This window comes from Chrysemys picta, chromosome 3 (assembly GCF_011386835.1).
Source record: "Chrysemys picta bellii isolate R12L10 chromosome 3, ASM1138683v2, whole genome shotgun sequence".
NCBI lineage: Eukaryota > Metazoa > Chordata > Testudines > Emydidae > Chrysemys > Chrysemys picta.
The window spans coordinates 149,574,361-149,586,935 of record NC_088793.1 but is presented as its reverse complement, the minus strand read 5'-3'; the positions used below and the strand labels follow the sequence as shown (position 1 = coordinate 149,586,935).

Here is a 12,575-nt window from a genome sequence, read left to right as displayed (position 1 = left end):
TCTGGTGGTTGAACATTCTGGGTCTAATAGCAAGATCTGATGCAGTCTGAGATCCACTTGGAGAGTCTTTGCTTAGAGATAGCCTCACCCTTTGATCTTTCAGTAGTAGAAACAAATAGCCTATGGGATTTACGAAATGGTTTAGTTCTGTCAAGATAGAATGCAAGAGCCCGCTGGACGTCGAGGGTATGTAACGCCACTTCCTGTGGAGTCGTGTGAGGCTTGGGATGGAATACAGGTAAGTGTATTGGCTGGTTAAGGTGGAAGGGAGACACCACCTTGTGGAGGAATTTGGGGTGGGATCACATAGTAACCTTGTCTTTAGAGAAAATGATGTAGGGAGGGTAGGCCATCAGAGCGTTTATTTCACCAACCCTTCTTCTTGACGTTATGGCAACCAAGAAAGTTACTCTTGTGGACATGTGGAGCAGGAATGAGGTGGGGGGCTCAAAAGCAGGTTTCATAAGAGCGCAGAGGACTAGGTTGAGACTCCAGGAGGCTACTGGTGAATGAATCTCAGGGTAGAGATTTTGCAGGCCCGTGAGGAAAGTGAATAACCGTCCAGAGTGTCATGGAAGGTGGTAAGGGCTGCGAGGTGTACCCTGATAGAACTGAGCAAAAGCCTGTCCTGTTTCAGTTTGAAAAGATAATCTAAGATGTCAGGGAGGGTTGCAGTCTGGGGTGTCAGGCATCTGTTGAAGCACCAGATGGAGAAGCATTTCCACTTTTGCAGGTAAGTCTTACGAGTGGAGTCCCTTCTAATGTGCAGGAGGACATATTGGACCTGTTCCAAGCAGGCTAATTCGTGGGATTGAAACCATGAAGGAACCACTTGTTCTTTATGGTGGCAAGAAAGTGAAGGCAAGCATACCTGACGGCTCTGAGTTCTAGAAGATTGATGTGCAGACACGTCTCTGAGAGGGACCAGCTGCATCCAGCACAAGAGAATTGGGTTGTAGGTGGGAAAATAAGAAATCGACGCCCTTCGCGGGCACATAGTATTTACGTTCAGCTTTCTTGCATGTTGGTGGAATGGAAGCAGGGGTCTGCCAGAGAGTATTAGCTGGGTCTAGGAGGGCTTCGTTTATGGGTAGTGAGATCTTTGAGGGTGCAGAGGGTTCGAGGATTTTGAGGACTCTATGTTGTGTCTCCTGAACTTCCTCCAAAGGGATGTCCTGGCTGAGTACCACTCTCTTGAAAAGTTCCTGGAACTGCTTAAAGTCGTCCATGTTTTGTGGAAGTGGAGGCATGAGGGCATCCTCTGAGGCTGATGGCGAGGTAGGAGCCGGTAAATCCAGGAAGAGTTCAGAGCCCACTTCTTCAAGAGGGGGTTCAGGAGCTCTAGATGTTGATGAAGCTGGGGATATAGGCGTAGAATGAGCTTGCGGTCTGGTAGAAGAGGCACAAGGAGGAGCGGTGGCAGGAGCTGACCACGGGTACCACTGAGGCCAGGGCACTGGGTAGGAAAAGTTGGGTCCCAGCCACTAGGGGACAAAGTAGGGAAACTGAGGCTGATTCTTATGATGCGCCATGTCTTGGGGTGTGTATTGCTCCGGTGGAGGGGGAGACTCAAGCGGGGAGAACTCTGCCTGCTGCTGTATGTCGTTCTCACTATCTGAAAGTAGCCAGGTCAGGTGGTGAGAACTGCTGTTCAAACAGTGAGTGTTCTGTGTTTAGGAGCGGAGAGTCAGGCTCAGGAGCCATAGAGATAGCCTGCTGATGCAGGAATTGTTGCTACTCCCTAGGCTGGTGTGCTGTGGAGCATGAAGTGTGAGCAGCAGCCTGGAGTGATTTTTGTTTCACTTTTGTAGGAGCCTTGAGACATTTGTGAAAGCCCTGCAGAGAATCTGCTCCGGGGGTGGCAGGCAGGCTTGGTGGAACGCGCTGCCAGCACAGGGGTCCATCATCAGTGCTGGCGGAACCAGTGCCGAGGAGAGCTTCCCGCTGGGGAAGTCGGGTCCCTGCTTTTGCGCCCCGCATGAGTTGCTGCTGAGGTGCTGGGGAGATAAGAGTTGCCTGCTCTCGGCGCTGTCAGCACCAAGGGTAAAGACCTTGTGGGAGATCCTTTATCCTTTTGAGTGTCTCTGAGAGGAGACATTTAGGGCTTCCTGCCTCTTTGTGTGAGAGGGTGAAGCCACGCTCCTGATCAGTTCTGACTTGGCAGGGGAGTGTGAGGGAGAGGGTTTACTGCCCTTCTCCATAGGCAGCTGTAGAGCTTTCTCCATGAGGAACATTTTTAGCTTCAAGTCTCTGTCAGGCGGGCTCTAGTTTTTAAGTTGGTACAGTGGAGACACTTCGCAGGTCCCTCAGCTTTGAGGTCCGAAGCTGGGTGTAAAGAGCTGTCCATCAGGAGCAGACAAAGTTTTATCTACCTGTTTTTTCTGGCTCTGGATTTCAGCACAAGACAGAAGTTACACTTCTGTACAATGTGCGATTCCCCAAGGCAACAGATACAGCGGGAGTTCCTGTTGTTTACTGGGATTGGCACGACAGACAACATTTGAAACCAGGAGAACCGGGCATAACCTCCCAGTAGGCAAGAACTATCTTATCTACTAATATCTATCTAAATATATATGAGAAAATTTTATTTATTTTTAACTATACAGCTAAAGCTACTACTACTTACTAATTACGCTAATACTAAGAACTACAACTAACAGAGTAATAAATGAGAACAAAGTTGAGGAAATCTCAACAGGAACAATTGCCAAAGCTCCGTCTCAGGCTGAGACAGTTGAGAAGGAACTGAGGGCGGTTCGCCCACACAATGCTATATAGCAACGGCATGGGGCATGAGGTTGACTAGCATGCACTTGCAGGCCAAATGGACACTGCTATGAGAAATCTCCAATCAAAGGTGCAGGGGGCACTAACACACCTAGACTGGAGCACCCATAGGGAAACAACTTGCAGAACTTTAGTTAAAAAAAGTTGAGAATATTTATAAAATAAAAACACAATGAGAATACTTACTAATGTTACTGAACTTTCTCTCCAACAAAATAGGGTAGTCAAGAAGCCATAATCTAGTGATTCAACATATCTGAAACACTTAATTTAAAGGTTGTAGATTATATTCATGCAATTTCTCTGTCATTCAGAAGATTTGGGAAATGCTACGTGTTGAAGATATTCTCAAAGATGGTGTCTTAAATGATATAATAAACAACATTTATTTAGTGCCATTGACTAGTTTTGAACATTTCATCTGTACCCTGACACTAACCTGTCTGAACTATGACTACTTTTATCACTGTAATTTTTGAAGCAGTTTCAAGCTACCAATTTTTAGAACTTCCCATAAATTTCCTTTTCCCTTCATGAACTCAAAATATGGAATTCCCCCCAAAAATACTGGTCCAAAACTGAGATTACTAACAGTGTTAAGATTCTGTATTTTATATACCACCAGTGCTTTATTCCTTTTGATATCTGGGAATCTAAACTTACTAACAGTATAAATATTATCACTTTACGAACAAAATTATTACTATTTATTACTCATGTAACTTCATAGTGTGTATACTAGTACACTACAACAGAGCAATGACAGATTTCCTGTCCTAAGAATTTGAAATCACAATAGATAGATAGATAGGGTATAGGCCTGATTCTCATTTACAGTAAGACTCCTTAATACTGCCAGAGCAGTATAAACGGGCCTTGATGTAAATGAAAATCAGAGCCATATATCACTAAAATCACTGTAAAACAGAAATAGGCATTCTACTTGAATTACTAAAGGCAAGATTGTGTTTGGTACCTTCATAATTGTGTAAAGCATGCAATGGGCTACACAAACTGTTGAGCCCTCAAGCTCAGAGATTTCAGTGATCCCACTAACATTGCTAATAGCTTAAACCTCTTCAAGAAAAGCAGAGGGGGCAAGGAGATGGTTAGCACAGGGGGAAGAACAATGCTGCCCCGCCTTTAAGGATGTTTCATTTGCTGTACTCACCTGAACTCTGAAAGACATACAGTAACTCCTCACTTAAAGTCATCCTGGTTAACACTGTTTCATTGTTACGTTGCTGATCAGTTAGAGAACATACGCGTTTAAAGTTGTGCAATGCTCCCTTATAATGTTGTTTGGCAGCCGCCTGCTTTGTCCACTGCTTGCAGGAAGAGCAGCCCGTTGCAGTTAGCTGGTGGGGACTTGGAACCAGGGTGGACTGGCAGCCCCCCTATCAGCCCCCCATTCCCCTAAGTTCCCTGTGCGACAGCTGCCCAGCAGGCTATTAATTGCCAGCAGTTCAGCTGTCCCTCCCTGCACTGCCATGTGTGCTACAGACCTCTGCCTTGGAGCTGCTCTCTGGAGCCTCCTGCTTGCTGTGTAAGGGAGCGTGAGGAGGGGGGCTAATGTCAGGGTGTCCTCCTCTCCCCAGCTCCTGCACCCCGCTTACCCCATTTCCATAGAGCGGGGGGGACACGACAGGGCTCAGGATGGAGGGAGTTTGCTGGCAGGAGCTGCTGTCTCAACTTGCTGATCTATTTAAAAAGGCAGTGTACTTAGAGTGCGGTGAGCGTACTTAAAGGGGCAATGCACATCTCTCTCTCTCTCACACACAAGGTGTGTGTCTCTGTCTGCCATGCTGTCTCCCCTCCCTCCATTCGTGCTGTCTTGTAGAGTGTGAGGTTACTTTAACAACGTGTTAACCCTAGAGGGCTCAGCCAATTGCTAGTTCATCATTTAGTAGTAAGCATTCCCTGGGAAATATCCCACCCTTTGACTTCACCACCTTAATCGAGCTTCACAATCATCATCACTGTGTATCTGTATTAAATTATTTGTTTTAAAACTTATTATCTGTGTGTGTGTGTGTGTGTGTGTGTGTGTGTGTGTGTGTGTGTGTATAATGCAGTCTTTTGTCTGGTGAAAAACATTTCCCTGGAATCTAACCCCCGCATTTACATTAATTCTTATGGGGAAATTGGATTCGCTTAACATCGTTTCACTTAAAGTCACATTTTTCAGGAACATAACTACAACATTAAGCGAGGAGTTACTGTAGTACATTCCTGAGGCACAATGCCACTTGAAGCTTCATTTGGAGCTATGTAACTGTGCAACGCCCCCCAACATCAGGATGGTACAAAGAGGTATGTGCTTCAGTTTAGCACTCAGGAAAACTGATATGAAAGACTAAAATTATAATGTGGCAATAATATGAACGTTTGCAAAACATTAGCGATTTCTTAACTTTTTAATTTTTATTTTGAGTAAAACTAATATAAGCAGCAGGAAAAAATGAGAATACCTCATGTATACTTTTTGCATTTAGAGGGATGTCATTCCTATAACGAACAAAAAATAAACAGAGTCCTTTGAACTTCTCTGGTGCAGTGTCTAAATATAATCTCATAATTTTAGTTCCTTTTACAACTCCTGGAATTGTTCGACCACATTCTGAAAATAAATTTAAGCACATTATTACTTTTAAATATATGTATATTATAAAATGTTTAAAACTACTACAGTGAAATAAAATAGTTGCAACTCAGTATTTTATTTATTTTTTCCCTTTTGTACATGTCAGGCACAACCCAGATAGTTTCCTTAATAGTGCTTGTGTATGTAAACATGATTTGTTAAGAGGAACTGTGAAATTACATCATTAAATAGTTTTTTCTATGGCGAAAACTAATGATGTTCATGAATGATTTATGAAGCTATTAGTAACCAAATACAAATTTCAATCCTCTGCAAATATATCACAATCCTCATTATCAAAAACAATTAAACTGTTTTGACTGATCATTTCCAAAACAATTCAGACTGAGGCAGATACACAATGTTAACCATTTGGGCTGAAATGTTCAAGTTTGGCAAAGTTATAAACTGAAAATAGGGTTTTATAATGGACTACCTTAACAACAGGCAGTGTGCAATAAGCCCCACCTATAACAATATTGTTAAAAATGAATAGCATGTACCTACTCCTGGTGCTTCTCCTTCTTGATATAAGAATTTCAAAGTTCGACTTCCGTCTTTGGCAAAAAAATTATCAAATGCCTGTAACTGTTAAATCAAAAAGTAAGTTACTGTAAATCAAATGCTGTCAAATTACTACATTTTTATTTTTCTTAAAAGAACATATCATAGTGTTTAATTGGAGAACTGTTCAAAGTTTTGGTGATATAATAAATACTTTATACAACACTGGCAGGGAGATGAACTAGGTAACATAATAGGTGTTTTCAGTCTCTAAACTTCAATTGCTGGTATTTTCACAGGAATTATGCCATAGTATCATCTTCAAGTACTAATTTGTTTTACTTATTGAGTGACTTGCAAAGCACTAATCACCACAGCAACTAGTCAATAATACATACGAATAGTAGACAAGAAGGAGAAAAAATGGTTACTTACCATTCCTAACAGTTATTCTTTGAGATGAGTTGCTCATGTCCATTCCATTCTAGGTGTGCACGTGCCCATGTGTGCGACCATCGGAGATTTTTGCCTTAGCGGTACTCGTAGGGCCAGCTGTGGTGCCCTCTGCAGTGCCATGCTCATATCGCAGTATATCAGGCACCGCTGGCCCTACGCCCTCTCTTTTTCTTCTTGCTGACAACTCTGATGGAAGGGCAGGAGGGCGAGCAACGGAATGGACATGAGCAACACATCTTGAAGAACAACAGTTATGAAAGGTGGGTAACCATTTTTTCTTCGAGTGCTTGCTCATTTCGATTCCATTCTAGGTGACTCACAAGCAGAATCAACAGAGGTGGGCTCGAAGTTCACAGTATTGCAGCTTGCAGCACTGGTCTGACAAAGCCAGCATCGTCTTGAGCCTGCTGGGTCAGCGTGTAGTGTGTAGTGTGACATGAATGTATGGACGGACAACCAAGTTGTGGCCCAACAGATCTCTTGGATCAGCACTGGTGCCAGGAAGGCTGCTGATGACACCTGCGCCCTAGTCGCATGAGTCGTAACGATCGCCGGCGGGAGCACCTTTGTCAGCTCATAGCAGTAGCGGATGCAGGCCATGATCCAAGACGAGATTCTCTGGGCTGATGCTGAACAACCTTTCATCCTGTCAGTGATGGCAACGAACAACTGTGTTGACTTACAGAATAGCTTTGTTCTATCAATGTAGAAGGCCAGCACCCATCTGACGTCCAGGGTATGCAGCCTGCGCTCCTCATCTGTTGCATGAGGCTTTGGAACTCGGAGACGACCTTTGGTAGAAAGGCCAGGTGTGGACACAGCTGGACCTTGTCCTTATAGAAGACAGTATAGGGTGTCTCTGATGTGAGCGCCCTGATCTCGGATACCCTACAGGCCAAAGTTATAGCGACTGTGACAGGATAGTAGCTCACCGCTGTGGCGCCTCCTCCTGGTCGTCTTGGGGAATTGGCTCGAACCAGTAGGGCGCCTCTTCGGGTGGCGTCCCGCCTGTCGTTCCACCTGCGTTGGGTGCGCGGACTTGCGTCACCCTCAATGTACGGAGTCCTCTTCTGGAGCACTGTCCTCCGACAGTGTCCCTTTTGCCTCTTCACACCCCCTTCCGGGGGCGGGGGGGGTAAACAACAGCCCCACACCTTCGAGTCCGATCCTCACCATCCAGGACCTGGTGTGGTTCTGACCGGCCGCTCCCTGCGGCCCGTGGCTGTGCGTGGGGTAGCACAGCAAACAAAGGGGGGAAAAGGAGGGGGGGGGACTCAGGCCCGCCCACTACTCTGAGTCCCGGTCCAGAGGCCCTCGGGTGACAGTCTCCCTGTCTTCCTTCTCTTTCCTCCTCTGACTATCCCTCTGGACCGCTTCCCCAACAGCCCTTCGCTACGCTAGGCCTCCTCCTCTCAGGCCTGCCGCCTAGCAGGCTATGGAGTGGGGCCTTCTCCCACTCTCTCAGGCTGCCCTGCACTGCGCTGTCCGTGGTGCTGGCCTCCCAGCTCTGGAGACAGACCATCCCCTCTGAAGGCCTGGGACAGACTGACTGCTCCTGCTCTGGGCAGCCTTTTATATTGGCTGGCTCCAATCTGCCTTCTTATTGGCTCCCAGTAAGCCCTCTCCTGATTGGCCGCGCGTCTACGCAGGCGCCTAGGCCTGCCGCAGCCCAGTCTCTCTGGGTGTGGGGTAATCGCCCCACCACACACCCTCCCCCTTAAGAACCCTCCCGGGGGGGGGGGGGATCCTAACCGGCCTAATGGCCTAGAGCTCGGAAAGCAACCTTTGTCCCGCAGTGGCTCGGCTTATCGGCTCAAAGTCTAGAAACTTAGCCCTTGTCACTGGGCCTTATGGCCTACTGGCCCCAAAGTCCCGGAAATTAGTCTTTGCCAACGGGCAACCCGGCTTATCCACCGTCTCAGCGGGGGGGTCCCACCGAAACACGCTGAGGCTTACCGGGTCCGACGTACCAGTCCGTCTCTTCCCTTAAGCTGCCTCCTATCTGTTCCGCTGCTGGAGTGTCCCACGGGTCTCCTGATTCTCCACGGGTCTCGTGGTCCACCGCCTCGGCTGGTCCCTCCCACCGTGAGGCTCCCTCTTGACCTGGAGAAGTCGCAGTCCTCGGCGGTTCCAGGAGTGTGGGCTGGTCCTCCACCGGGGCTTCCCGCAAGGGTTCTCCTCCCACAGCCGTCTGCCTAGGCTGGGGTATGTTCCCTCCTCTCGCACTCTCTGTGCATTTGGGACACACCCTGTACAAGCGTGACGGATCCTCTGCCGTCAGGGCTAACTGTTTAGGGTCTCGGCAGTTGGATGGGAGCTTGACTGCCCCCTCGCAGACCACCCCCTGCGCTAAGGATCCCCGTCCTTGATCCGATTCTTCGCCCTCCTCCCCTAGCCTGGAGAAGAAATCGGCGTTAGTATGGGCCTTACCCGGTCGGTGGAGCACCTGGAAGTCGTAAGGCTGGAGGGCGAGGTACCACCGCATAATTCTAGCGTTCGTGTCTTTCATGCTGTGGATCCATCGCAAAGGGGCGTGATCTGTGATTAATTTAAAACTATTCCCTAGCAGATAGTAACGGAGGGCGTCGATAGCCCACCGTACCGCCAGGGCCTCTTTCTCTATCGTTGAGAAGTGTCTTTCTCAGGGGAACAGCTTCCGATTTAAATACAGTACTGGGTGTTCCTCCCCGTCTACTTCCTGGGAGAGTACTGCACCTAGGCCGACTTCCAAAGCGTCTGTTTGTAGTATAAACTCCTTCATGAAGTCGGGGTGTCGTAGTACTGGTTCTTGAGTGAGCCGTTCCTTGAGTGTGTTAAAGGCTCGCTCGCATTGCGTAGTCCACTGTACCTGTCGAGGTTGGGAGTTCTTCGTTAGGTCTGACAGGGGGGCGGCTATAGATGCGAAATCTGGTACAAAACGACAATAGTACCCAGCTAATCCCAAAAACTGACGCACTTGTTTCTTCGTCGTGGGGGTGGGTACATCTCTGAGGGCTTGTACCTTGCTAATCAGGGGTGTTAGTTTCCCCCCTCCTACCGTGTATCCCAGGTAGGTCACTTCTTCTTGGCCTAAGTGACATTTCGCTGGGTTAGCTGTGAGGCTGGCCGCTCTGAGGGCTTGTAACACTGCTGCCAGGTGGTGTAAATGGCTCTCCCAGTTGAGGCTGTAAACCACGATATCATCTATGTACGCCGCTGCGTATTGGTCGTGGGGTTGGAGGACCTTGTTCATCAGGCGTTGAAACGTGGCTGCGGCTCCGTGTAACCCGAACGGCATGGTTACGAACTGGAAGAGGCCGAAAGTCTTAGGGAAGGCAGTCTTCCTTCCGGGAGTTTGGCGTCAGTGGGATCTGCCAATATCCTTTAGTCAAATCTAGGGTTGACAGGTACTTGGCTCCCCCGAGGCACTCTAACAGTTCATCCACTCTCGGCATTGGATAGGCATCAAAACGGGAGATAGCGTTGACCTTCCTGAAATCGATGCAAAACCGAGTCGTCCCATCTGGTTTCGGAACTAGGACGATAGGGCTTCGCCACTCGCTCGTCGACTCCTCTACCACTCCCATCTCTAACATCGTCTCTACCTCCCGTCGTACTGTATCCCACATTTTCTTGGGCAACGGCCGGTGGTTATCCATCACCCTCTTCCCGGGGTCGGTGGCGACATGATGACTCACTAAAGTCGTCCGGCCCGGGCGGGCCGATAAAACGTCCGGAAACTTCTCTACCACCCGTTGTAGTTGCCCCCTTTGTCTGGGGCTGAGGCCTGACCCCAGCATGGCCGGTCCGGGGTCGGGAAGGTCCCCTGCTAGGGGTCCAAGTTCCGAATCTGGGGTGGACGGGCCAATGAACATGGCTTCCCGGGTTTTCCAGGCCTTTAGAAGGTTAATGTGATAAATGCGGGTCTCTTTCCGTCGACCAGGTAGTCTGACCTCGTAATCGACTGGTCCCACTCGTCGGATCACTTCATAGGGACCCTGCCATTTGGCCAGGAGCTTCGACTCGGAAGAGGGCAGTAAAAGCAGCATCCGATCGCCTGGGGCGAACTTCCTCCCTCTAGCCCCTCGATTATAGAGGCGCTCCTGACCTGCCTGGGCCCGTTCCGGGTTTTCACGGACGAAGGCCCCTAACGTTTGGAGTCGCTCCCGGAGTTGTAGTACGTATTGTGTGGTCCCAAGGACCCGCGTTTCCTGTGTTTCCCACTCCTCTTTCAGGAGGTCCAGTATTCCTCTGGGCTGCCTGCCATATAGGAGCTCGAAAGGCGAGAACCCCGTCGAGGCCTGTGGTACCTCTCTTATTGCAAACAGTAGGGCCGGCAACAAGGTGTCCCAATGTGAGGGGTCCTCCTCCACAAACTTCCGCAACATGGCTTTTAGCGTACCATTGAACCGCTCTACCAAGCCATCGGTCTGCGGCTGGTACACCGATGTCCGGAGGGTCCGGATATGGAGGAGGCGACATAGCTCGGCTATTAACTTGGAGGACACATTGGTGCCCTGGTCCGTCAATATTTCCCCGGGTATCCCAATCCGGGCGAAAATCTTTACCAGTTCACCCGCAATGGTCGGTGCCGTCGCTGTCTTTAGGGGAACGGCTTCGGGATAGCTGTTGCGTAGTCCACGACTACTAGTATAAAGCGGTTCCCTGTCTTGCTTCGCTCAAGGGGGCCGACGAGGTCCATCCCGATCCGTTCAAAGGGTACCCCCACGACTGGCATGGGTACCAGGGGTGCAGGAGCTACCCCTTTCGGTCCGGCTCGCTGGCATTCTGGGCACGAGGCGCAAAAGTCTGCCACTTCCCGGTGGATGCCTGGCCAGAAAAACCGGCGGGCCACCCTCTGTAGGGTCTTCTCGCGTCCCAGGTGTCCGGCCCAAGGGTTTGCGTGGGCTAAGTGGAGGAGGCCGGCTCGCAGTCTCCGGGGGACCAACAGCTGGCGGAACGTCTCTCGGGTCTGGGGTTCCTGCGCTATTCGGTACAGGCGGTCCTGCCACACCTCAAAGCGGGGGCCCTGCGGAGTCCGTAGCGTCCCGTCCCCCTCAATAGCAGGGTTGGTGGCTTGTTCCCAGGCTCGGCTTAGGGTTGGGTCTTCCCGTTGCTCACGTAAGAAGTCCCCGTCACGCTCTAACTCTACCCGGGCGTCCTCCACCGAACGGGGCCTGTCTCCAGGACAACTCGCCGGGGTCTCCGCCGTCGAGGAGGTCCCCTCGCCGGGGTCATCCCTTAGCCTGCGCCCAAGCAGCCCCGTTCCCGGTGCTATAGTTCTGTCTGGTCGGGGCTTGGGTGGCTGATATCTCAGGAGGACCTCTCCGAAGCCGAGCCAATCTCGTCCCAAGACCACCGGGTAGGCCAGCCTGGGGGCCACTCCTACCCGGAGACCCTCCTCCCGGCAGCCTACTCCCATCTTGACCCAGGCTGTGGGATACTGGCAGATGTCCCCACGCACACACTGTAGGTAGATCGGGGGCCCCGAAAGATTGAGATTTGGGACCAGCCCCTCTCGTACGAGGGTCTGACTACACCCCGAATCTACGAGGGCATTGGTGGGGTTCCCTTCAACCTGGACCGGGACTATCAACTTTCCTGCCCCTCTCTTTCGTGCCCGTTGTCCGGCCATCCAGGCCTGCCCGTAGCTGCAGTCCATAAAAGGGCAATTTCGCCGGAAATGTCCTTCTTGATCGCAGTCCCAGCACCTCTCTCGGGTCTCGGCCGGGCTTGTGCCTCCTCCGGGGGGGCCTGTTCGCTCCGGGGTCTGTCGCTTCCTCCGAGTCGTCCCCGGCAGTAACTTGGGTCGGGGTTCAGGGTTGGGAGACCTCGGACGCCCATGGCTGTGGCCTGCCAGTGGTTCGGAGGCTCCTGCCCCACGAGAGTTTACCTTCTCTGCGCCGCCCTTGCGACCAAGGCTTCCGGCTGCTCGGGGTGGCGCCTCCTCCCCCTCTGCCGACAAGTAATCCTCCATTAAGGCCACTGCTGCGGAGAGGGTGGCCGGGCGATGCCGTCGTACCCAGGCCCTCCCTCCCGGGGGTAGGATCTGGGTGAACTGCTCTAAGGCTACCATCTCCGCGACCTGGGGTCCCGTCAGGCCCTCTGGGTTCAACCACCTCCAGCAGTGGTCTCGGATGCGTTGGGCCACAGCACGGGGTCGGGCCCCCGGAGGATATTGTTCCTTACGGAGACGCTGTCG

At 50.5% G+C, this 12,575-nt stretch overlaps 1 protein-coding gene across 1 annotated transcript in view; it reads right to left on the bottom strand.

Annotated features, from left to right (window-relative positions):
* The window catches only part of DNAH8 (dynein axonemal heavy chain 8), a 595,636-nt gene that overhangs the window by 553,542 nt on the left and 29,519 nt on the right, over positions 1 to 12,575 (bottom strand). Inside the window, exons 4-5 of the mRNA XM_065589982.1 lie at positions 5,938 to 6,022; positions 5,262 to 5,410 (exon numbers count right to left, since the gene is read on the bottom strand). Coding sequence (XP_065446054.1) covers positions 5,262 to 5,410; positions 5,938 to 6,022 — 234 coding nt within the window. The remainder of the gene's footprint in view (positions 1 to 5,261; positions 5,411 to 5,937; positions 6,023 to 12,575) is intronic.